Source organism: Candoia aspera, chromosome 7 (genome assembly GCF_035149785.1).
Source record: "Candoia aspera isolate rCanAsp1 chromosome 7, rCanAsp1.hap2, whole genome shotgun sequence".
Taxonomy (NCBI): domain Eukaryota; kingdom Metazoa; phylum Chordata; class Lepidosauria; order Squamata; family Boidae; genus Candoia; species Candoia aspera.
In genome coordinates this window covers 15,780,842-15,807,713 of record NC_086159.1, presented here as the reverse complement: position 1 = coordinate 15,807,713, position 26,872 = coordinate 15,780,842, and the positions used below count along the sequence as shown (strand labels likewise).

The 26,872-nt window shown below is 39.5% G+C and overlaps 1 protein-coding gene across 1 annotated transcript in view; it reads right to left on the bottom strand.

The window, feature by feature from the left end:
- Positions 1–26,436, bottom strand: part of CACNA2D4 (calcium voltage-gated channel auxiliary subunit alpha2delta 4) — a 148,255-nt gene extending 121,819 nt beyond the window's left edge. Inside the window, exons 1-11 of the mRNA XM_063308827.1 lie at positions 26,408–26,436; positions 23,860–23,941; positions 16,916–17,032; positions 15,379–15,438; positions 13,021–13,183; positions 11,590–11,721; positions 9,387–9,447; positions 7,704–7,854; positions 2,907–2,981; positions 2,088–2,177; positions 699–812 (exon numbers count right to left, since the gene is read on the bottom strand). Of these exons, the coding sequence (XP_063164897.1) occupies positions 699–812; positions 2,088–2,177; positions 2,907–2,981; positions 7,704–7,854; positions 9,387–9,447; positions 11,590–11,721; positions 13,021–13,183; positions 15,379–15,438; positions 16,916–17,032; positions 23,860–23,941; positions 26,408–26,436 (1,074 nt within the window). The remainder of the gene's footprint in view (positions 1–698; positions 813–2,087; positions 2,178–2,906; positions 2,982–7,703; positions 7,855–9,386; positions 9,448–11,589; positions 11,722–13,020; positions 13,184–15,378; positions 15,439–16,915; positions 17,033–23,859; positions 23,942–26,407) is intronic.
- Between the last annotated feature and the right edge of the window lie 436 nt (positions 26,437–26,872).

Sequence of the window (26,872 nt, the reverse complement as noted above, 5' to 3'; positions counted from 1 at the left end):
GAATAGCTAATATCTAGTTAGGACTTGGATGGGAGATGAGAAGGCAGCAGGAAATCACAGGGGGATAGGCTAACTGGAATTTTAAAAAAAATCCTGAAAAGGGACAGTGGCAAATGACTTCTGTGCTGCCAAGAAAACTACATGGATGTGTCCATGTAGCCACTAAGAATGTAGCTCAACTTGAAGAGGTCTTTACTTTATGATGTTTTACTTGAGTTTGTGGAAAATAACATAAGTGGACCAAAGGAAGGAGTCAAATTCAATCTGTCACAACCTTTTTAAACAGCAATTTCAAACTAACAGCTGTCATTTTATAGAGTTTGTTACTGTGATTTGTTATGAGTTTTGACTTAGCATGTTTGTGAACTCAGCCAATTGTTACCCAGTTACTTAAAATAACATGTGAACCTTCCATTCCACTGTTTTTGCCTAAAACACATCTAAGTATTTAAGGGTGAACTTTTTTGTTCTTCTGCTACATAAAAAATAAATCTAGTGACATAGTTTGAAAACCCTCTAGGATCAATATCAAACCAATCTCATTAATTAGCAAGATCCATCCACTATTATCTCAAGCAAAATTTTAGCTAGGAGCCTAAGCATCTCCATGCTATTCAATGTTTTGTTCCTTGCTCATGATTCATACTAGACCAGTTGAATTTCTATGCTCTTCTCTGTTTTTCACTTTGGAAGCTAACCTTACGATCAGGCCAGTTGAATTTTTCAAAGACATATTCATAATCTTCCATAGCTCCATCGGTGAGCAGCATGATTGCCTGGTTACAAAGGCCTCCATTTCCTGCATCTCTGAACTACAAACATAATGAACCCCAATGAAAATTATGTGTAGAGATCAACATTTATCTCACTAGCACAAATAAAGATTGTAGCAGATTAATTAAGTCTTTAATTAAGCCTCAGCAAAACTCCTATCTATTATGTTGATAGGTGTGCTCAAACATAATATTGGTAACAATATCAAGATTCAGAATGTGTTATTAAAGATCTCTCTACTTTCTGTGCTAGATAGTTCTGTGATTATTTATGGTGCAATGAAGAACCTTTGTACATGCCAGTGGCATGTTTCATAATGATTCAAAGGAGATAAGCTCTGAAACAGAAAAAAGATCCAGGAACTGAGACCCAATAAACCCAACTTGAATTAAATTGTGATCCAAAAGATCAGAATGTTACTTAGACTTTCCAAAAATGAAAACAGGACTTTTATCTAATCTAAATGTTTCTGGGTAGACTTAAGGTTGCTAGTATCATTATCATTATAAGTATAACATTCCTCCTCATAGCCTCCAAGTAGGGTAACTCTGGTGAATTAGTGCTAATTAAATGTAGTGCCTCCTAGCTTGTCTATTCTTTGCTGAAGCACTCTTTGTTACAAATCATCTGAGGGTGTGGGTGGAATATTTTATGATGGCTACAGGTTTTCAACTGTGGGAATGAACCTGAGCGAGGGAATATACTAGGCTTAATTATACGTTCTTAGGCCTTAGCATCCCAAAGTTCTTGCTCTCATCTTCTCTAATACCTTCCTTCTAACCCTTTCTACCCCTCCTATCACTAGGAAAGCAGGCCCAACCAATTATTTTATCCTCTTGAACAGATATGAAATTGTAACAATATAGTTATGATTAAATGCAAAATCCAACTTAGTGATCTCACTACTGAAGAAACAGAGTTCAAGGTTAGTCAGGACCTGGTCTATTAGGGTCACCAGTCTCATGGGATCTTTGCAACATGGGTTGTTTTTACTCCAGAAACCACACCTACAATCTATTTTTGTCACAGTGACAGTACTGTACCATTCTATTGCTATCCTGAGTCAAAAGCATAATAAATGTGAACAAGTAAATCAAAAGTCCTAAAATAACAATGTCCAACATGTCAACATTACCCTCCTGGTTGCAGTTTGAAACATGTTCATCAGCAGCTTTTGGCAATGTCACAAAGGGTATCTGTCACCATTATCTTTCTTTCCTTTTCCTCCACTGAATTGCAATAATCAGTACAATGCTGCAGGACACAGAAGCCAGTGTGCCCTTAAAAAAAAAAGGAATGTAAAGTGGTCTTACCTCCCTTAGGATTTTGAAGGATTCAGTCAAGGCTTTGTTCACCTTCCCCACTCCTTTTGCTTGTAACTCATGCACCAGCTGCTTGAAATGCTGAGCAAATGTGACATTAAAAGCACTTTCATAGCAATGATTAGAAACATTAGACAAAGGATAATACAGGAACGGCAAAGCTTTGGAGAACTACTCAAAGAATACAGAGTTCTGGCCCAACAGCTTTCCTACAGATTTCAGCACTGGGACAGCTCCACAGTTAGAGTTGCCCTAAGTCAGTGTTTCTCAAGCTTGGCAACTTTAAGATGTCTGGACTTCAACTCCCAGAATTCCCCAGCCAGGAGTTGAAGTCCAGACATCTTAAAGTTGCCAAGCTTGAAAAACACTGCCCTAAGTAATACTTTCCAGTGAAGGCAACAGCAATCCGAAGCTGCATGTAACCTAGAACTCTTAAAAGAAGCCACCAGGTATGTACACAAAAATGGAAAATTGGTTTTGTTTCAAACCCCAACATATCATGCTGAACCACTGGGGGTGGCCATAGTTCAGTAGAAATGAAACCTGAGACATTTTGGTCACTTCGGGTTTTCTTGCTTCAGCTCATGTGAATTAGAATCCAGTATCATCTTTAGAGTTATTATTTCCTAAATGGGCTTAAATGACTGAACTACTTAGCTAGCATTTGAATGTATAAAAATAGCCAGAGAATTCACAGGGGCAGAGAAAGCATTGGTTAAATATGTTTTCTAACAGTTTATGGGCCTTTAAGTCACCAGTGTTTACATACCATATTCAGCAGAGGACTTTCTTTTCAAGTTTAATACTTACCTCCCTGTTATCTCTGTCAGCCTGAACCAGGATTCCCTTGAAACAGGATTCAATGTAATGAACATAGTCATTGTACTGTAAAGACAAAAGGGGGAAAATTACATGCTGTAAAAGGAAATGTTTTTAAAGAACACTGAAAGCATGAGCAGATCTCGTTCTGAATAAAGAAGAGCCCTTACAGCGACAAAATGTCATCTTGGCTTTGAGAGCAAGGAATACATTTTAAAATGCAAGGTGCTACAAAACAATTTTGGGAAGCAAATCTAAATATGGATGTGTAGGACATAATTTAGCAATTTTCATTGAAGTTTCAATAGTACATAGAGGTAAGAAAATGTAAATTAAAAAGCAAATAGCCTTGACTATCACTGCCTGTTTTTCTTTCCTTAATCTGTTTTTCAGCTGAATTACATTTTCCAGTATTTATCTCTTTATTAGCCTTGCACCCCTCTTAAGATTGAATCAGGGAGCTTTGCTTGCTTCTGAGAATGTTCTGGGTGCACCTTCTTCCCTTAATTGGTGAGGGTCCACATGAGAGGAGTAAAACCCATCAGGAGATCAAGGAGACTTATTTACCATAACAGCTCTTTGACAAGGAAACTCATTACCCAGAGGGGTGGTGGCCTTCCTTTCACTGGAAGAGCTGAAGCAAAGGCTTCATGACCACCTGTCTGGAGTGCTTTGCCTTGAGGTCCTGCACTCAATGTTCTAAATGTCTCCTTCCAGCTCTCTGAATGTTCAGTCCCACCTCCTTGTCTCAAAGAGCTCCAGTGGGAATTGCTGCTGAGGAACGCTGGTGAAGATCAAGGAGGAGGAAGGCAGGGGATGCTGCCTGAATCAGTCTGTCACCATGCCATTTCTCTTCTTTTGGAAACATATTCCATGGTCTTATTCTGCTTTTATCACAGCAGCATATTGCTGTTCTGTTTCCATACTGTAAAAATCAATAAATATGATTGGGTATAGAAATGGAAACCAAACTGATAATAGTTAATGACCACTCTAGATTTATGGTTATGGTCAGAATAATTTGGCCCCTCTATAGTAGAATAAGAATACTCTTAATTCTGCTGGTTTTCTCAGGTCTCTTATGGATGCCCTAAATACAAGGCCTGTCTCTCCAAAATATGATGAGGGATGAGATTTGAGGAGGAGGATGTTTGGAGTTACTTTGTTGTTGGAGGTCTTGACTGGAGCCCCTATGAAAGAAGAGACCTTAAGAAAAAAGATTTCATGCACTCAGGCTGAGGAATTTTAGAGAAACTGTTCACACAACTTTGGTTAATACCTTCTCCAATTTTTGGTCTCTCCATCTTCTGGTCTCTGTCCCCAGACTGTTTGTGATCAATGAGTGCCAGTTCTAGTCTGCAGATCTCAGCCTCATTTACTTTGAGCCAATTAAGCTCTTTTCTCAAATCCTTAGCTCATTAAAATAAAAAATCCTTATTTTCTAAATTACTCTAGTGCATAATCTAACACAACACACTCCAAAAGTGTCTGAGCATCATAATCCTGGCAGAAGAGGAAAACTATGGTTATTTATTCAAAATCTTATTCTAGGAGAAGGAGGATTTCATGTTCTGCTCCATACAGATTCAAGGTGAGGTGGGACATCTGCTCGTTCAAGAACGGGATGGCAATGCAACTACCTGCCTAGGTAGATCTCTTTCACAGAGTGAACAGCCACTTCCACACATCCTGGTAGAGATGGGGTTATGGTGGAGATCTGAGAGAGAGGTCTGGGGGACTGGTGTGAGTGTTGGGGACAGATACCTGCCCTGCCTCTTCCCTGCTACAACCCAGTTACTGCTCTTCCATATAAAAGCAGGAATGGTTGGCACTGCCTACTTCTCATTTTTAAAAACTGAGACAAGAAGTAAGGATTCCTGGAAAAGCATCTCAAACTGCTATTTGCATTGAATTTAGTGCTAAGTAGTGGGATTCTTGTTCCTAACAGAAGTGGCTCAAAGAAAAATATGAGAGCATTTATTTCATTTATATAGCTGCCCATCTCACTTATGTGACTCTGGGTGGCTCACAAGCTAACAATGACAAATTCATAGAAATAAAACAATTAACCAAAGTATGGATAAGTGCCCTGTTGTTTATTATTAAAGAATATACCCTGCCATTAATAATGTTATTATTGACTCTGAAAACAAAGAAGAGTCATAATGGATAGTTCTCTCAAAATCATCTATAAGAATCAGTAGCAACCTTAGATTTAAGAGAAAATAAACCAATAATCTGGTTTGGATGTAGACACGTTGCAGACATTCCAAAGAAAATTACTTATGTAGCAAATAAAGATAGTTCTGTGAAATGGCTTAGTTGAAGATAGAGGTTCAGACATGCATTTCCCAAATTAAGCAGGGAAATGGGGGAAGCAAAGTTTGAATCAGTCTTGCACATTGGCAGAAATGGATTAATGAAAGAATTAAATCATCCTAAGCAGCTGGTTTAAGAAAGAAAACTAAACAGTAGCAGGTGTGGGGAAGTTCTAGCAACTTACCCTTAACTCTGATCAACTACCCCAAGAGCAAAATTATTTTGCCATGGAATCTGGTGAAGTGGCTGTATTTAACTTCTGGGCAAAGAAATGATTCAGACTTATGCTTGCAATCTTTAAGAGTCCAGGAATCTCAATTATCTGCAGGACTATGTTCAAAGCAGGCTGGTCTAAATGCTCAAGAACATGGTGCCCTTCTGAATGGACTGGATTACCTGGAATGATCACTTCCATCATTTCAAGACAGCTTAGGCAATGGCTATGGTGGCCAAGGGTGATGGCAGTTGTAATCCAGGACGTCTCTTGGCACCATATTATCGAGCATGGGCACCATACTGGAGACCATATTGAAGGAAACTGTTGAGAAAATCCTGTGTTTAGTGCAGCAGCTCAAGGCAGTGTGCCACCGCCCCGAAGGATTGGTTCCTGCTGCCCAAAACTCCTGTAAACAAGAGCATGAAGAAAGCCCTGATGCAAGGAACAGTTAGTCAAAGATGGAAAGGCTGCAGATCAACAAAGAAATGAATAGAGAGGCCCAGAAAAAAACAAGAGAAACATAGAGATGACAAACAGGTTACAACCTACCTGCTGGGATTCTTTTTATCTATTGATATAAATGATATCACTGTGCACAGTCTTTAGAGTACAAGACATTTCTCTACCTTGAGTGGCTTAAAATCAAACAGGAGAGGAGGCAAGCAGAGACAGGGTCACACCAAGAATGGTTATGTATTTGTTTCAGCTGCACATGCTTCAGCTTAGTGGCAGGCTAAATTATCGAGAGAGACCAGAAATTGCTGCAGGGCTCCAAGCCAGGCAGAGTGGAGGAACAAAGCATTGGTCAGGGAGCCAAGCGCTGAGATAGCACAGTGAGGCTACCTAGAAACATTTCCTCCACTCAAGATCTCTCTTTCATGTCCCCATGACTCCATCCTTCAAGGGTAATATGCCAGGTTCCCCCCTTTTTTGGGGGGGAGCCAGTGAGTGATTTAAAGGTTCTCTTGCCTTTTAGGTAAAGGTAAAGGTTTCCCTTGACGTAAAGTCCAGTCGAATCCGACTCTAGGGGGCGGTGCTCATTTCCGTTTCTAAGCCTTGGAGCCGGCGTTGTCATAGACACTTCCGGGTCATGTGGCCAGCATGACGACTCGGAACGCCGTTACCTTCCCGCCGAAGCGGTACCTATTGATCTACTCACATTTGCATGTTTTCGAACTGCTAGGTGAGCAGGAGCTGGGATTAACAACGGGAGCTCACCCCGCCGCGCAGTTTCGAACCGCCGACCTTCCGATCGGCAGCTCAGCGGTTTAACCCGCAGCGCCACCGCGTCCCCCTCTCTTGCCTTTTAATCTGATGAAAATTACTCTTAAGAGTAAATATCCTCCCCAAGCCTGTTCAGAGTCTTAATCTCATAGCAAAAGCTATTTTTAACAACTGCTGGGTGACCAAACTCAAATAAAATAATTTCTATCTGAAACAAATACTACAAGCAAAGGAGAGAATTTGGTTACATCCCAGGATTCTACATACTGTATATATTTAGCCAGGTGTTTTTGGCAATAATAGGTGAAGCTAGGCAATCAGGGAAATCACTTCTATAAAATGTAAAAGTATCCTAAAATGATGAGTGCTTTCATTTTTTAAATAAAGTGGAAGCATCCATCCATATCCACAGGATGTAGTAAAAAATGTCAAGGTGGTGACCACAGTGGTATGAACAAAGCCCCCTCCTCCCCATTTTTATGTGTCGGATGTGTTGCAGCACACATTAAAAAACAACAACAGGTGGAGCTTCAACCATACCATTGTGGCCACCATCCTTTTTTTTTCTTTTTACTATACCCTGCAGACACTCCTGAACTACAGCCTTTCAAACTGGGTGGAATGAGTAGCTTATGCTTTGAACATATCACATAGGGTAGTCAAAGGGCTGATTATCCAATCATTAGTAACCATTCAATGCATACAGGCTTTATGAGAAGCAGCTGTAATTGTTCGGAGGGGAGTTGAGATTGCCAGGCCAAAGCTCCTGAATAAATCAACTGAGCATCTAATGAAGATGATGTTGATTTGTCCCATCTTTTTTCCAGGAACCCCCAACAACCACCTGGTGAGGTATGTTGGAGTGAGAATGAGGGACTGGCCCCAAGTCATCCAGTGAATTTCCATAACTGAGGATAGATTTGAACCTTGGTTTTCCCAGGTCATCGCTTTAAGCAAACACCACCCCACACCGACCTTTCTCAAGCGATTCTAACGGAAAAGAGAGCTTCAAGGAAGGAGGCACTCACAGCGATAATATTGACAAAATCATTTTCTCCCAGTGTGTCCAATATGGTGACAATGGTGTGCTTAGCGATGGTGAGTCCCAGACCCTTCATGCTTCCACTGATGTCCACCACAATCACAATATCTTTGGGTGATGTAGCTGCCTGGATATACCTTAGAATAGGTTAGGATAGGAAAAGGAAGCCAGAAATAGAAAGCAAACATGTAACTGAGACATGATGGAGAATCCTGACCAAATCACAGCACTCATGATCCTAGGCTGAAAAGTGATGAATACTCAGTAGCAATGGAAGGTCTTCCCATTCTTCTTTCCTACTAGTGTAGATACAGTGAAACCTTGAGTTAACAGACTGATTGGGCCGGAGGGAATGTCCATTAAATTCCAAATTAAGACATTCAAAGCAATTTACCTTATTTGCATTATAGTGTCAGTATATAAATGACATAAACTGTGGCAAGTGACACAAAATTAACATGAGTTTAAGTGCTTTGCTGGAATATGCAGTGAACTTGTCCATTATTTGCTGGGATACTTTTACATTTTATAGAAGTGTTTTCCTTGATTGCCTAGCTTCACCTATTATTGCAAAAAACAGCTGGCTAAATATATACAGTATGTAGAATCCTGGGATGTAACCAGGCAGAAATTTGGGCTATTGAACCTGAAGCTCCTTGGAAAGCCATAGGGCTTTCTTCTGAATAGAAATGCATGGATCTGCACAGACATTAGAATTTTTCTGCTTCTCAGAGGTAAAATTACTTTGGAATGTTTTAGGATTTAGCTCATGTGAGAAAAACGAAGAAAAATTATACACTTAGTAACTGAAATATGAGATTCTCTTCTAACTGTTCTTGTCATGTCAAGATGAGGACAAAATCTAGAGATGCCTTTTACAACATATGTGATTCTTCTGGATCACAGTGATGGAGCACAAACAATGGCCCTTTCTAATACCACCATCAGTCCTACTGAATATGAAACCCCTCTTGACATTTCCATAAAAATTAGAGAGAGTGGAATGGACAGGAGGCTTTATTTAGCTATATAAAAAAGCCAAACAGTGGCTGAAAAACAATAATATAAATTGTTTTATGGAAATGCACTGAGCTGGCCTCCAAGAACTTTGGGTATGACTCCCAGATAGCCAAACGTTTTTGCCAAAATAGTATTTTGAAATTATTTTGAAATTATTTAACACTTGACTTCAACTCTGGTATTGGCTTCAACTCTGCTTGTAGGTTCCCAAAAATATCTAGTAGTCAACCACAATGGGTCTTTAGTAACATGGAGGTGGTGATAACCAGAGTGCAGTATCCAGGATATAACTCAGATGGAAGTGAAAAAAACGGAAGGGGGAATTGTTTCAATGCATTTTTTAAAGAAAGCTACTTTAACTACCTAAGCACTAACAAAGCTAAATACAGCAGAATTAATCATGATGACCCTTGAAGAGTTGCATGGCAAAGCATGCATACTCACCATGCACAATTCTTTAAATCTCAGTAAAACAGCCTTTCCCAATGTGGCATCTGGTGGTAGGTTGGGGAAGGCTGCTTTAAAGGATGAAGAAAAGCCAAAAGGTAAGTTAGAAATCATCTGAAGTGTACAAGACAATTGTATAGCATAAAGAAGGTCAAATAAAGCAAATACATGAATATAGATTTCTTCCTTTTAAATCTCTCACCAGCCTCGATTTCTGCAGTCAAAGGAAAGGACTCCATTTTCATCTGGTATCCATTTTATTCCTGAAGAGACATCACAAGACGTTTGCTAAAGATCTAGGGCACAAGCTTTACAATGTAAATATCAGGATTTGTCTGTTTTCTGTATTTAAGTGGGCTACTTTTGAGAGATAGAATTTGGTTAATGAACAATTTCTACTGCCAATATGATTTTTAACCTTGCAATTAAAGATAAAACCATATAAGCCAATTTTAATTGTGATTTTACAAATGTTGACATTTGTGTCCTTAATTTCTTCATAATGTATTATCAGAATTTTTATTGAAATGTAGGGTAGGACTGTATTAAGGAAATAAATCAGTCAAGCTCAGCAGAACTGTACTGATCCTGAGCTTCCTTTATTCAGTAGAGCAAAACAGACTCAGAAAACAAGGAAGTCATTCCTGAATAGTCTAGAGAACAAGGGCATTTTTAAAAAGTATGAGCATTTGTCAATTTTAAGGTATTTGTGTTACTCTAATGTAATGGTGGTATATTCATATTCATATTCAGCTGCTTGATCGTGCCATAGGCCTTGTTTCATGAAGTATGAATGGATATTCATGAAAAATACAGTATATGAGACTCATCAAAGGAAGCCAAAAAGACATATGTTGGTGGCTATCAGTTTAGGCACTATGTTTTAAAAATGCCAAAATAAAAATTCTTAGACAATACAAGAAAAGATGGTTTCCATGGGAACTAGATGAAAGTATTGGCCCTGGTGGAAAAATACTGGGAAGTAGAGGAGTACCAAGACCAACTAAATCTTGTCAGAAGTTCTAAAAGTAGATTGGAACTACAGTATTTTGGCCATCATATAAAACAAAGAATTCCATATTGATTCTTCTGGGCTTATAACTAGCTTGTAAGCACTGGCACATTCAGGCATTCATACAATGACAGTCAAGAGGCCAAGCTCTTTTACTGTTTTAATCAAGCAAATGACCAGCACAAGGAAAAAACTGCAAATGGAGAATTCCTGCTCAAACCTACGTTTAAACCTGCATTCACTTAATTACCCTGTACCCCTCTTCCCACTAGAGTATGTCACCCCCCTTCCCAATCCAGGTGGCGTCTCTGATGTATCTCCTTTCCCTGGCCTTGAGGTGTTAACGCCATAAATCCCTAGCCATAATAATGCAGTTCACACACCAACCCGGCACCCCCTCCCATCTGGCAACACGGCGTCTGCTACCACTGATAAGAGACTAGTGGAAGATGCTCCGATAAGGGGTTCTGTGAACCTTTTGATCGGAGGGATCTGACATAGCTTGAATAGATAGACTGTAAGTTGTGTGTGCATTAGAGAGACACAGAGAGAGAGAGAGAGATAAACTCTTAGTTCAGAAAGTGAACAGTAAAAATTGTAAACTTGCATTTGTTTTTACATGTCCTGACTCTCTGGATTAATAAGTACAAGTAATACTGATGTGCTATAAAACCTCTCTTTACAACTCTCCATGGAACAGCTGTCATCCCATATGCAAAATTAGCATTGATCAGGACTTTGTCTGAGTGACTGAGTTATGTATATTAAAAGGTCCTCAGCAATATAGGTTGGCTCATCTTCAAATTAAATTAATAATTATTGCATTCACCCTCCATGCTTGAGCTACAGAGAATAACCCCAAAAAGCCAAGGAATGCCTGGGTCCTATTTATTGTAGGAAGAGATGTCTTGCTTAATAACCTAATGGGAAGTGATGTCACAAGTCTGTCACGGTCATGTGATTTTCTGCTTAGTGACCATGGTGATTAGCAACAGAGTTTCTGGTCCTAATTGTGGTCACTAAGCGAGGACTACCTGAAGCTGAAAAGGTCTACCAGACACCTCCTGATTTTTGGCTAGCATAGACTAACATGGCTCTCCCCCTACAATGTCTGGGATTTGTATGGTACTTACACTTGAGGATGGTGCTTTACTTTACAACACTTTAGATTCCAACACTAAGAAATGAATTTAGATAGAGAAAGGAGCTTGGCAGGCACTAGGAACCTGGCAGCAGGCACACTGTCACACTGGTGATCTACGTTATGCTTAAGATCAACTAGTTCATCCACTCTCTGTGCCAATTCTAGGACTGCAAAATGACTTCTGATTTACTCCTTTTCTTGGGTAAACCCTACATTTGGAAAAATGGAGGGAGGACCAAGACCTGTTACCTGGGTAAAGCCTGAAGAATCCTGTTGTGCTGCCAAAATATTGCCAAGTGAGAGTTGGGTCTCTTTCAAAGTTGTCCACAAAAACAGGATCCAAGGCTTCGGACATGTAAACTCCATTCACAATATTGGGGTCTGAGGCAAAAAGAGAGAATCAATTTTATTCAGTAAAAGAGTTACCTTTTGAAGAATGGTAAGCACAGAGCAGACAGTTGTGAATGATACCAAGCTGTCACAAACTGAGTAACATTTAGCCAAGCTTCTCCCTAAGTCCCAGTAGCTTAATGTGTAGCATATGGAAATGTATGAAGCTGCCTCATATTTACTCAGATTGATCCATCTAACCAAGATTTTTAGCTGACTTGGAATAGTGAGCTGTACGCTCAAACCTGGTTATTCTGCAGGCCTGCTATTGGAGATGTTTGAAAGTGGAATTGAAAGGCTGTGTTGTATGTGTAATATACTACATCAGGCTGGCAGGTCTAAGACCAAGTTCAGAAATCTGAACAAGAAAGCAGAATTATAGTGGTCTTCCTGATCTAAATCATCACCGCTCAAGATAAAGTTTGCTAGAGTTGTGCAAATGAAGCACCTCTGTTCAAAATATTAAAACACTCATGTTCTTTGACAACTATTAAAATAGCCACATCCTCTGTAAAGCTGCCACACTAGCTTTTAGAATGTGGCTATTTTAATAATTCAAAAAGACATGGCTTATTTGTACTAATATGTTTCCCAAAGCACTTCTTCTGAATGCTTTGCATAGTCCTTTTATTTGTTCCACATCTAATTTTACATCCCAAACAAATAGAAAGTGGATTTAAATTGGGACACTGGAACACCAGGCTCCCTGAGATTAGATTAGCCCTGATCTGCCAGCCTTCCATAAAGTGCTGAAGGCCTGGTTGTTCTTCAGGGCATGTGATTCAGAAGGTTACATGGCTCCTGAGATGTTATTGTTACTGCTTATAAGGTTTCTTCTTGGCAACCATTGTAGGTTTTTATGCTTTTGCAGTTGTGGGGTGGTGGTGGTGGTGATACTAATCACCCAGAGTCACATCTGCAAGATGGCAGCCATATAAACTGAATGAATGAATGAATGAACAAATACACACAGTACAGACATACATACTGGAGTGAGGAAAAGGGTAAATGGCTGACTCTCCATTTCTGTGCTTAATTAATAACAAAACCAAGAGGTCTGTTAATGTCCCATTTTTAACCTGCAAAGCATGCATTCTTTCCCTGAAGTTGCATTTTTAAAAGTCCAGTTCTAGCAACTAGCAATACTACAGAGTACATAAATGCATGCACACAACATACAAACGTACGGTTGTAGCCCACTTCTTTATCTGTGTTTGTAATATGTGCTTTGAGCCTTGGCTGTGACTTTCATGCCAATTTTACAATAAAACTAAAGAAAGGAAGATGAACCTTTGTTGTAGACATTGGTTGGAAGTTGTATATCACTGAATGTTGTGTTCACCGGCAAATTATTGAAATGCTCATTTGGTTCCAGAATGAATTCATCCCCAAGTGCCACATAATTACCATTCTCATCCTTTTCATTAATCAAAACTGCATTGTAATAATCAAACTAGAAGTGAAGAAAATACAAAAAAGAATGAACACATAATTTTCAGCAGCTAAAATTCATGCTGAACTTTAAATTTTTATTTGAAACGAGTTCTTGGATTCTATTAAAACCAAAAATATTTGGTGAAAATAATTTCATCTCCAAATACAAGCATTTTTATGCATAGGGATCCCTGATAAATCAGACCACAAAGACTTGTGAAAGACTCAGTAAAGGATTGCTTCAATAGCAATAATAAAAGGCAAGTATGAGATTTCAGAGGGTGCTCAGACTTGGTTAGATTATTCAGATTACTTTCTCAGACAATGGAAATAAAGCAATATTAGCCATTCTAATATACAGAGGTCTTTTCCTGGTTTTTTTCTTTTGGAAACAATGGAAAATATGCAGAAGGTTATGTGAGGCTTTTCTACTGGTCCTGAAACCATTGGAAGACTGCGTTACTGTGATTACTGCCATGGCTATTTTCAACAGTCCTTCTTCCAAGGCACTCAGGGTGACATACATGGTTCTCTCCAGCTTACTCTCACTATAATCTTGCAACTAAATTAAGCCAGGAGTCAGGAGATAATGACTGAAGAACCCATGCCATCTGCTTCTCCACCCTAGATGTCCAGATGTAAAATAGAGATGCTAGAGATGAACTGGGATGAAGGAATAGGAAGGAAGACCCCTTTGGCATTCTTCCCATAGCATTTATTAAGTCAACAGGTTGGCAGATGGGTGAGAGATGTTTTGGCAGCTTACAGCCAGAAAGGTCAGGAGGAAGTACTGTGGTATAGATGCCCTCTCTTGAACAGTAATTACAAAGAGTCCATTGGAGTTTGGCTGCTAATAAATTCAAATAAATAAATAAAAAGTAAGTAAATTGCTGGAGGAAAATTCTGAGTGCCTTGGACTGCAAGAAGATCAAACCAGTCCATACTCCAGGAAATAAAGCCAGACTGCTCACTTGAGGGAATGATATTAAAGGCAAAACTGAAGTACTTTGACCACATAATGAGAAGACAGGACAGCCTGGAGAAGATGCTGATGCTAGGGAGAGTGGAAGGCAAAAGGAAGAGGGGCTGACCAAGGGCAAGATGGATAGATGATATTCTAGAGGTGACGGACTTGTCCCTGGGGGAGCTGGGGGTGTTGACGACTGACAGGAAGCTCTGGCATGGGCTGGTCCATGAAGTCACGAAGAGTCGGAAGTGACTGAATGAATAAACAACAAACAACAAGTAAATTGCAGGGGTAATGCAGAGGGACTGATTTTCTCTGTCCCCTATGTTGAGTCTGGCCTCTTTAAGTTGAAGAAAAAAAAAGAAGAAGAGGCTCAGATGGCATAAGATCCTTAACTTAGTTACTGGATTAATGCATTTTTAACGTACTGCATAGTACCAAATGGGTTGCCTTCAAACACATGGTGTTATTCTACACCTATTCTAGGTTAATTCAGGGAGTTGAAGTCCACACATCTTACAGTTGCGAATGTTGAGAAACACTGGCCTAACCCAAAGGTTCACAGCTGTGGCAGGCATTCAGTTTGTTGACTTTTTTCCTCCCATGCATTCCATCTTTTGGATCACTTGCAGAAACCTATAATATGTAGCAACCATTTTTAAAACATCAGTACCCTGTAATGGAAAAATGGTTATCATTGCAGGCTGCAGCTACGGCTTTAGGCAGATTCATAGCCAAAGACAGATTATATGGGGAAAAGAAACTAGTTTGCACATACTTATTCAGTCCCTCAGTGACTCTAAAGTTGGGCAATGACTGATCTGTTTAAATGGGCTGTTATACATCAAGCATCACAGACAAGCACTCAACTTTGTTCCCAAGGATAAATCAACATCAGCCAAAGAATGCAGGATAAAGGAAAAGCTGGATCCACCAAGGATGTAGACTTAACATGGCATAGAGCATAGATGTCTTTGGAAAGCCAGTGGCCAAGAGTGGTGGACCTGGCACCCTCCAGATATTCAGAGGCTATAGTTCAATTAGTATCCTCCTGAACCACTGGCCTTAGTGGCTGGAGCTAACGAAACTTGTCATCCAGTAACATTCAGGGGACTGTAGTTTCCCCATCTTGCCATATCTTGTTGGATGCTTTGGAGACAGGTTGCCACAGTTGTCCTGCTGAGTTCTACATGAGACATAATTTGACTTTACAATGGATTATATCAACTTGAATGAATATGATTTACCTGCAATGATGAGTTGAATTCATGATAAACATCTGCTTCTTCTGCAGCTTCAACTAACCGCTATAAGAAAGACAGACAGAAAAAGGAAACCTGAGGGACTTTAAATGGAAGTAACTGTAAAAGCTGGGGCGTCTTCATGTGTGTGGGCCTGTCAAAAAAAGTCAAGATGGCAACTGCGACCATGCTGTCCAAGCCCCAAATCCCTTTTACATGCATTATGCACACTAAAAGGGGGCATGGCTTCAGTTGTGCAGTAATGGTTTCCACCTTGACTTTTTTGTTCTTTCCCTACAGATGATCCCAGCCCCATCCCATAAAGCTACTAGTTGCCTCCTCAGGGGAAGTAGCCATCATCTTGCAGGCACCTATAAGGGTGGGGTGGGGTGAGGAGGAGAATGTGTACATAGTAAAAATGAGTAAACCCTAGCAATCACTTTTTTCCAAACCCATTCGTTTCCTGCTCTGAGTCTAATATTGGACTGCAGTAAAGGAGACCATAACTAAGTACATACATGCTAAGCAGAGGCAGGTAGCTGAAGCTGCTCCATATATTGCTGAAATACAACTCCCAGCATTCCTCAAATGCCTAGCCAGCAATGAGATCCCTTGGAAGCTGTAGTGCAATAACTTCAGGAGAGGCTCAGGTTGCCTGTTCCTGGTCCCAAGTAAAATCAGTGGCATCTCCAATTGAAAAGCTCAGGACATATAGTAGGTGATGCAAGAGCCTTGCCAAAGATCTAAGTGAACTGCTTTCAGCTGAGGAGGACAAAATAAACCTACATTGGGAGATACCCTGATCTGCTATAAAGCAGCTTCTAAGATGATTAGAAGTTCTTAGATGATAATGAGTCTAGGTTGGAAACTGGATACATCCATTGTTAGCTTGGGAAGGCAGCTACCTACTACAGTTACATCATGAGGAATTAGCCATGGAAGCAATACTGACTGCCCCAAGAAAGTCTATAAAAACTGGTTGCTGAACATATTCTCATGTTTATATTGAAAAGCAAGCTTGATCTGTGACTTGGTCTTGATTTTCTGAAATATGGCTATTTTTTTTCTAATTAGGAATAACCAGATGCAAAGCATGCTAACATTCCTGTCTTGTGATGAAGGCATTTGTGCCTATTGAAATATTACCTTCAAGACAATAATGAAAGGCATAGAATATAATGCATTACATGGTTTTGGTGAAAAAAGGAGTCTATGAATCACTATATAGTGATATAGAAAGCTGCCTTATACTCAGTCAAATGACTACTTCATCTAACACAACATTATTTTTTCTGACTGGCACTAGTTCCTCAGAGGAAGGAGGGTGTTTTTGTATATATATATACACACACACGCACAAATACATAGAGCATAAGCTCTATGGCTGAATTATTTCTCACCAAATCAAACCCCACACTTTATGTGGTAATATACTATGGTCTGTTTAGAAACTACAGTGCACTGTGTAGAATATTCTCTTTTCATGTTTCTTTCCTTTTCTTACTCCTGAGTAAATAAAATTTGGGAGCCAAATAATCCTTACCTCAGCAGCTTCTACTTTTCTATGTAGCATACTTTCCATTTCTTTAGAGAACATCTTTACCAGCTCCAAACCATCCACTTCTTTGATCATTAGAGTTGGTTCCACATCTTTATACTTCTATTAACCAAACAGAAGAACAAACGTATGGCTGAGATTTTCAGTAACCACAATCTGGATTGATTCAAATGAATTCTGATTAAAAAATTAATCATGCATCAAATAAAAAGTATTCATACACCTGAGATGCAAAGATGTCCTAAAACCACCACCAAAGCCTTCTTAGACTCTAAAATCTCAACTTCATCCCTCTGTGTTCTGAGAGAGCTCAGGAATCCATGGGTGTCAGAATGACCATGGATTTGTCTGAGATCATCTGTTATTGTCAATGATTGTAAGAGAGCAAAGGATGGCACTCCAGCTAGTGTTTCACCCACCCTCATCCCCTGTCCCTTTGTCTTCAACTTTTCCTCACCGTCCTTATTTTCATGGTGAGGAGGGGAGTCCCTGTGCAGGGGGTCAGCAAAGCTGTCCCTCAGATCTACTGTGAAGGATGGTGGTAAGACGCAAAGTGCCTTGACTTTAGAAGGGAAGCCTAGGAGGTGGGAGAATAGGGAGTTCCCAGAAGTGCAAACCACCCACGCTTGCATCTGAGGAAATGTTGCAAAGCTGTCTTCACAGCATTTCATTTAGAGCAGCAGCTGATGTGCAAGATAATCATCAGCTCAGCTTGCTAAGATCTCCACAAGCACCATGACATCCTGGGATAGAGGGGCACATTTATAACCTCAGATAGCTGTAATGCTGATGTGTGGAAGAAGCCATAATTAAAGGGAAAAAAGAAAGTGAGATGAATAGTCAAGGATTCTGCATGTCCAAAGCCTGTTTTGTATTTCTTTAGAGAAAGCAGTGAAGGATATGATGAGTAGCAAACTCCTTGAGGACAGGGAAGGCAAGAGGAGGTCAGACAAAAATAGAAACAAGCCTCCATTCCAATAGGCTGGATAGAAGCTGGTAGCTTCACCTGGTGTGATTAGCAACATGTGGGTTTTGCAGGATTAAAGACAATCAGTCTCTGCAGCCATGCTGATGCTAATAAAGAGAAATAAGCGGTGAGGCTGATGACAAAGATTAGCTGACTGACATGCCCAAGGAGCAAAGTCTGTGAGTGGTAGGCAGAATGCTGAGCAAAGTAACAAGTTTACAGTTCATATCCCAGCCCTCCTGTTCTTTCTCCTCTTAAACTCTGTGGCACATGTACCTGCAGAGCAGCTCAGCTTGGCTAGTATTCCAAGGAGTTTAATAAGCAGAATGAGATGATCCCACCACAAAATGCATGCTACTTGCCTGGCATTCTTTTTTTGTATCTTCTGCACAGAAAGTGCATATAAATATGTACATCTCAGACTCTGAGCAAAAATGGTGCTATTAGCAATGATAAAACAGTGATAACTGAGGGCAGAATGTTTCATAACAGGTATATTGATGAATGTCAGTTAGCATTTTGTTCCTCATGAACAGTACAGTTGGTTTTAACTACAAAAAGGATGAATAAGACTTGTATAATTTGACAAGCATAATATGAAGTGTTCTTAATACATTCTGTTCTGGATCAGGATGAGAGGAAATTGGTTCATCTTGTTTGCAGAGAAATACATTTGTGCACACTTCTAATTAGTTGATGCTATGTAATCTCCTAAAGGCACTTACCCCTCCCTTAATCAAAGTGGCTTTTTCAACCTTGAAAAAACTTCCGTGTGTCTATGCGTAAGGCAGAGAACCAATATGAACTGGATTCCAAAAACAGGAATCTCCCAGCACAATACTACAAAAGTTAGCTGGATTAACAAAGATTGGAAACTTAAGAGTTTTTCCAGAAAAAGAGTTCCCAATGCCTTGGCCCGAAGGCACTGTACAATTAAACTAGACTGTCCTTTCCTCCTTAAAAATGATACAATTGATGGAAAACAGAGAAGAGCTACATATAGGGAAGGAAACATCTGGATTCCCCCCATCCCCAATCTCCCACCATTCGACCTCAGTGGACAACCTTGTTGGATTCTACTGTTATGAAGATGTCTATGTGTCAGAGGGCAGGAGATTTTCCCTAGTCATTTTCTTTTCTGTGCATCGTTTTATAGATTGGTAATGTCAGGCATCACCTAGGCCATTACTCAAATTTGAAGGCTGGTAGGCAGAGATTTATGGACACAGCTCTTTGATAGTCTAGTTTTATTATAGATACTTAGAACAGAAAACCAATAACTCCAAGCAAAATAAAATATGTCCCCAGTTCAACTCTTAGTTCTCTTTTTCTTGCTTGTGCACCCCAATGGACAGAGAGCAGCTCATGTTTGGGGGTGGGGGCTGTTGACAACTCTGCAGTGTTATTGTTACAGATCAGCCTGGTCTCAGGTTCTTTGCCTCTAACCTTGGTCCTTCTAGCCCTGCCAGCTATCAACCTCCCTCTTGTTTACTTTTTTCCTAAGCTGAAAAGCTTCAAGTATTACATGCAATCTTTCCCCATATAGAAATGTAATCATTTCTGCACCTTTGATCTCTATGGTTGCTCCTTTCCACATCTTTCATGCTATGTTTTTTCACTATGGCGGTCAGAACTATGCATAAAGTTGCAAATGTGGTTATACTTCTTATTTTATTTTCCCCCCTTTCCTAATGAATCCGAAATAAAATGTTCCTGCTTCATTCCAGCCACAGCTGGGCTGATGTATTCATTGAGATGGCACTACCAGCTCAGACTCCATTAGAGTACAAAATACGTGAAGTTAGGATCCTTGCTGATTTTTCTACGCCTCTGGTACAGAATCCCAACTTGAGGATATGTTACATAAAAGATCAGCAATTCCAAAAAATTTACTCTAAAAACTGTTAATTACTAGTTGAAAAATGTAACTAAAGCTACTCTTCAATGAAAGATTAAAACTGAATGAACTTTACCTGGAAGTGTTTGGTTGGAAGAGGTTAAGTTTGTGCAGTTAAGTTTTTTATTAACTTCAGTTCCATTAATCATGTTACAAGCATCCGTCTGTACCATTTCATATATGAATGGAATAGAGAAAACGTAAATAAATCAAAGAAATTGGTTTACCACCATACTATTTTGGGCCCAAGACACGTCTTAATAACCATCAAGTTTGATATAAGAAATGGGTAAAAGTCAATGGCTTTGAAATGGAAAAAATATGCTGGGCTCTCTGGGGAAACATATATGCTGGTACTGTGGCAAATGTCTTACTGGTTTTGTTGGGACAATAAATGGGTTGGTTTTTATAAAATCTGATTTGTTGCTGTGATGTGATGGCCACAGAGAAGTGAGAAATGTGCAGAGATGATGTACTGTTAAATATTACTTCCCCTAGGCTACCTAAGTGGGGTGCTTCAAACTCATTATGAAATTTAGTGGCAGAGAAAGTGAGTGATTAGCTTAGGAAAGGAAGTTTTATGGGAACCCCATTTCAGGGTGAAGGAGACAAGAAATGAATAGGATTCTCGCTCTTGGCAGCACTGATCCCTATAGACTATCAAATTCAATAAAGTTTTCTACTTTTGCCCCTTGAATAGATCGTGTCAAAAGGTTAACGTGCTTTGAGGGACTTCAGTACTTATTAAACAGTTTAAATGGGATGTTTTTAGGATGCTATGGACAAAAGTAGCAAGAATCAAAGATCAAGCATCTATAACCCCGCAGCGGCAGCAGCAGCAAGAACAACAGCATCATAAAAGACAGCCTGATTCTTTCATTGTGCCAGAATTCATTGGGTAAGGCAGGGACTGGATAAATATTACAGCATGTCCACTCATGTTACAATAGGTATGGAAAAGGCTAATGCTTTGTATTAATAATGAAGTGCCAAGGGTCACTTGTCAAATTCCGTTGTCTGAAACCCTTCCCTTGTCAAGAAAACCCAAAGAAAATGCATGTTTTTATTTTGCTTGTATTGTATTTTAATCTGTAGTTATTTTAATTTTATTGGAAACCACCCAGAGTCACTCTTAGTGAGATGGGTGGTGATGAAATATGACTGATAAATAAATAAATAAATAAATGTTCTTCCTTCACAGTAAGAAGGGGCATGTTTGAAGAAGTTTGAGGAAATAGATCTTAGTGCCCAAAACATGCCGTCTACAAAGGGTAGGGCTAAGCTAAAATGAGTGGTTATATTTGAAGAAGAATGCTTTGGAATGCATCCATCCAGTATTGGAAGTAGGCATGCTTTGGAATGGGGCAAAAGATTTTCACACATTCCAAGTGAGAAGAGTAAGCATTGCCCCCTTTCTGGCTGGTTATATAGTGTTACAGTAGTGCCATCTAATTAACCATATAATACTCTATCTGGCTGGATTATAAAACAGGCAAGAAGCTGTTTCCTTTTTAAACAAAATGGCCCCATGGCAGGTTTTAAGAGGACGCAAGAGTGAAACAATAGAAGAAATATAGATGGAATGTGAGACACACACACACACTCTGTCTGCATATACATGTTTGTATGATCTTTTAGAAAAAAATTAGGTCCTCAAAACTCTTTGTTTTGTACCATGAGTTTTGTTAATAAGGTTACGCTACCAATAAATCTATTATTAACGAAGTAAAATAATAAATATAAAACAAAGTTATAAATGTTGAGAAGTGCAAAGAAGGTTTCTAGAACATCCATCGCACAGATTATGTATTATCTTTTGTGTTCTAGTCTTTGTTAATGTGTTTATAAATATTTATAAACAATAAAAAACTAGGACTGAAATTTATATAATTTTGCCTTGAATTGGTTCCAAATGGAAGGAAAAAACCAATTTTTTATTGGAATAATAGATGCTTAAATAAATTTTAATTGGCTGCAGTGTGTCATATGGTTAAAAGATAAGAAATTAAGGAGAGCTAATCAGCAATGGGTTCCTATCACTGGTGTCTGCTCCCGAGGGGATGAATGGGAGGGTCAAAGAAAGCAAAATGACAGCAGTATAGCCTACTAAAAGCTCCACCCTTTTGCACATGCATGCAACATCAATGCACATTTGAAAATAGCCAAGCTTTGATCACACTGCTGCAGTTGCCATCTTGTCTTTCTGAGATTCCCCATAGACGCCATTCTTTTTGAGTTGCAAAACAACAGCAAGGGGCAGGAGAAGTGACTTCTGTGCCACTTCCTCTTTCCTCTTCCTTTCTGGATCAAGTAAATTAGGAAACATTGTCCCATAATCAATACCAAAAAACTATCTGAGTGTCTAATCCAGGGTTTCTCAACCTTGGCCCTTTTACGCTGTGTGGACTTCAACTCCCAGAATTCTCCAGTCAGTCATGCTGGCTGGGGAATTCTGGGAGTTGAAGTCCACACAGCTTAGAGGGGCCAAGGTTGAGAAACACTGGTCTAATCAGTTGCCATGCTTTCTTTGCTTCATGCCACAAAATATCTTGAGTTGGCCCTACATGCAACACAGGCATAAAAGACCTACCAGGACCTTTTTAACATTTCCTCCATTTTCTGGCCTGTTAAATTTTGGAGTGTGACTTTTGCCATGCTATACTAAGTCTATATAGCCCTCAAGTCAACAGATGTTGTCTATGCTTGATGGAAGATTCTTTTTCAAATTAATTTCATGTACTCTGAGTTGCCTGGGTCATCCATGAACTAAAATTCAGGCCAATGACCCCTGATCTTTCTTGAATTCCTGAGATGAAAGGGCAACAAAAGCTGATAACTACTTGTAAAAGCTTGCTTGTGTTGGCCTGGGAGCCAAGAAGACTCAGGTGAAGCTTGTTTCAGAATTTGGGAAATTTAATTTCCATTTTATTTATAAAATACTGAGCTCTGAAAACCTCTAAGACTAGATGAAACACAAATCTTTCCATAACTGTTTTGACAGTGTTTGAAATATAGATTATTTATTCAAAAACACACACATATATAACACCCAATCATAATCCCTTCCAATAATATTTACAAACTTAAACTAAGATTTTCATAACAACAGTGTGAAATAGCAAAAAGGAAAAAAATATCTCATGCAAAAACACTGAAGTGAAAGCAGAGAAAATCTTATATTATACCAATCATTGTTATCTCAATAGTTGGTGAACAAAATGTACCTTTTAACAGATTAATTTATATAGGCAGTTAAATGGCCATATTTTATTAATTCAGTTAAATGTTGTGGATCATGATTTTCTTATTCTATCCATTTTTATATACCTTAGTAAAGGTAAAGGTTTCCCTTGACGTAAAGTCCAGTCGTGTCCGACTCTAGGGGGCGGTGCTCATCTCCGTTTCTAAGCCTTTAGAGCCGGCGTTGTCCGCAGACACTTCCGGGTCATGTGGCCAGCATGACTCACGGAACGCCGTTACCTTCCCGCCGAAGCGGTACCAATTAATCTACTCACATTTGCATGTTTTCGAACTGCTTGGTGTGCAGGAGCTGGGACTAGCAACGGGTGCTCACCCCGCCGCGCAGTTTCGAACCGCCGACCTTCCAATCGACAGCTCAGCAGTTTAACCCACAGCGCCACCGCGTCCCTTTTATATACCTTAGCAGGTTATAAAAACCAGCAGAGCACCTCTACATCTTCTGATAAAATTAATCTTTTATATATTCAACCACAACCAGCATATTTCATACCTTTGGTTTTAATCTTAAAAGAAATTCCTTTGCTAAACAAATACATTTTTTTTAACTGTCCACTATTTCCCATGCAAAGGACAAGATGTATTTATTGGAAGTACAGAAATAATGAACACCTTCCACATCAGATGCCAATATTCGGAGTCTGTTGATGGATATGAATTTCAGAAAGAACCCAAAGGACTCTGAACAATGGATAAGCATCCTGATCTTTCTATAATGGGTTTTCTTAAGGGAGAAAGAAAATACTTAGATTATATTCTATGATTTGGTGGGAGTATTTCCAAAAATATGCTGTGTATGTTACTTACCTTCTGTAATAGGAGAGAGCCAGAATATTTTGTGACAATATAATATATGTCCTCACCAAAGGCATCAGCCCAGGACTTCACTCTATGCAAAGGGGAAGAAACAGAACATAGTCAAACATGAACATAAGGGTGTTCATGGGGTCAAGATGGAAGCCACAACCTTGCGATCAAAGCCCCATCCTTTTTTACGTGCATTAAAAAAGTTAAGAAGGTGGCTACAACCATGCAATCAAAGCTCTGCCCATGTATAAAAAGGGGGTGGGGCTTCTATTGCATGGTTGCAGCTGCCATCTTGACTTTTTTGATTCCCCTGCAGATACCCCTGCATGTCTCTTAGCCAATCAAATAGGAATGACCCATCTGCGCATTCCAATGTTGCAACATGTCAGCTCCAGATGTTGAGAAATCATTCTAGCAAAAAGTGCAGTTTGGGAAAGCATCCTGATTGGATCTTGTCTCATTGCCTCTCCTGTCTAGTTGCTTGCCTCTGAACCCAATCTGCAGACTGGCTTTGGGCACAAGGAAAAGAGAAGCCAAATGAAGCCTGCTGTTCCTTCTCTTCTCTCTTATCCTTATTGAGAAGGGACATATGATAAAAGGGAGAGAAGTAGGACCATCAGGTGTTCTGCTGTTCCACAGCAGGGCAGGGGTAGGCCTCAAAAGGACTGAACCACATTGCATTGAACTTAGTCTCTGCAAGATAGCAACCGAGGAGGACAAGAAGGTGTTTGAGTACATCAATCACCTTCCATCAACTAAGCCTTGCTACAGTATAGTTGCAAACATTTATATAGAGGCGTAAAATGGTCCATCTAATCAATTAATTTAGCATGCTTGCTGTTATGCATGTGTTCTTCACACCAGGGATAATAGCTAGCGGGTTCAATATGGTTTGTGAGAACTGGGTAAAGTTGAAATGTTGTACACATTCCAACAAAACTGTTGCACATGCTTTAGCTTCCTCAGGCAGAGCAGAAATGGAAGTCCAGATTAAATTTTGTGTGTACAGGGTTTTCTGAACAGCCAGGTTTTCCATGGGGTGTGGGGGGTGGGGATCAGAATTAATATCTTAGCTCTAATTGTATGGGTATCCTGAGACCCGAACACCTAATGAAGAATATGTCTTCTATTGATCCATCTTAATAGAACTTGGTGTGCCTAATTGTAGTTTTATGGAGGGACGAGTTCTTCTACATTTTATGTGCACATGTGCCTATTTAGTTCAATAGGAGGCTGGACAGAAAACTGTATCACCTCAACTCAGCTCTAGGCAGGGGTGGATGCACTGAATTTAGAATTGCAGCTGATGCCTCATAAATAGTAAAGCCTTTAACACTGTTTTAATTATCTAACTGTGTACCAGATTAGCAATATAAGGACAAACATTCCCTCTAAACATTCATGTTTTCACCATCTAGACTTAAGATGAACATCAAGCTAGATTTTCCTTATGTCTTCAGTTCTCTCTGGTGACAAATTTTCTAACTTTTTTTTAAATTAAGAAATGTCATCCAGCTCAAAGAGAATTCTTCAGTCTTGAAACCAAAAACCAATGAATTCCTCAAGAGTTTCAATCTAGTTTTAGTTAAATTACATTATTTAGAGCATGTTCCTGCATTTGTGTTATCAAGCAGATGAGAAAAATCAATCCTAACTGATATCTTAGTGGTTTAGTAGTTCATAATCCCCATTGTATTGGTTTTGTTGTGATTCACTGTGTTTTTACTAATCTTTGTGAAAAATAATAACTTTTTAAAAGACATGTTGGACCATACTGATTATTAACTACTTCAGTATTCTGCATTTTGAAGAGCTAACGCAGTGTTTCTCAACCTTGGCAAGTTTAAATGTGTGGACTTCAACTCTGAGAATTCCCCAGCCAGCCAATCCTGGGAATTGAAGTCCACGCATCTTAAACTTGCCAAGGTTGAGAAACACTGAGCTAATGTGACAAATTACTGTCAGAACCAGTTGTGGGCTAATATAGATAATACTCCTGGTTCATACATATCCTCTCATCCCCAGCTTATGAATGAAACAATCTTAAGTTGTCACCAAGCATACCAATATAAAAATAGTATTTCTCCACTTAAGCTGACTATATCCAAGATATGCATAATCTGTAAAAGTTTGCACCCTTTATCTTGGAGGCAAAGTCAGCTGCTATGGGTGTGATTAGAGTGTGTTTTAAGAGTGTCGAGTGATGCATGCATGCCCGGCTCCCTGTGGTCTGTAATCAGCCTCCATGGAAGCCATTCTCCCCCTGTGTTTTCCTCACCATTATTTGTTCATTCATACCTATCACACTTCCCCACTCCTATTTTTGAAAGCAGCTCCTCTTCAGGGTGACAATAACACAGAGGAAAGGAAAACAAACCTTTATTTTATCTGAGGAAGAAGAGGGCACATGCATGCACAATTCCTCCTTAACTGCATCCAGAAGTGACCACCCCTCCACGATTTTATTTGGGAAGAAAAAAAGGGCAATTTAGCATTCTTCTGCTTTAAAAGTACAGTGAACTGAAATGGCATCAGTGTGTGTCTTTACCTTTTTTGTGGAAGGCCACTCAACTCCATAAAGACTATGGGCAATGTGCAACATTAAAAACAGAAAGATCAATAAAACAAGAAAAGAACTATGTATGTCCAGAAGAGAAAACATTCAGACTAGCATATAAAATCTCCTAAGGGGGCACCACCCACCCCTACCCAAGGCCTGGGAAATCAGCCAGGTTTTCAAAGACTTTTTAAACATCATCAGGGCAGAGGCTACAATGAATTCTGGTGGACACTGTTCCAGGTGCATCACCTCACTTCCCCTCACTACAGTGTCCTGAAGGTGAGAGATGTTGAACTGAACTTTTATTGCTTGTTTGCCAGTTTTCCTATATTAGTCAGCTTCAATCATCCTGAAGTTAGAAACTGGTTGCCCAACAGCTAGTTACTTTCAAGTCATCTACTCTTCAGGACTTACCTAATTACATAGGTAGGGCATGGTCTACCTTCCACCTCT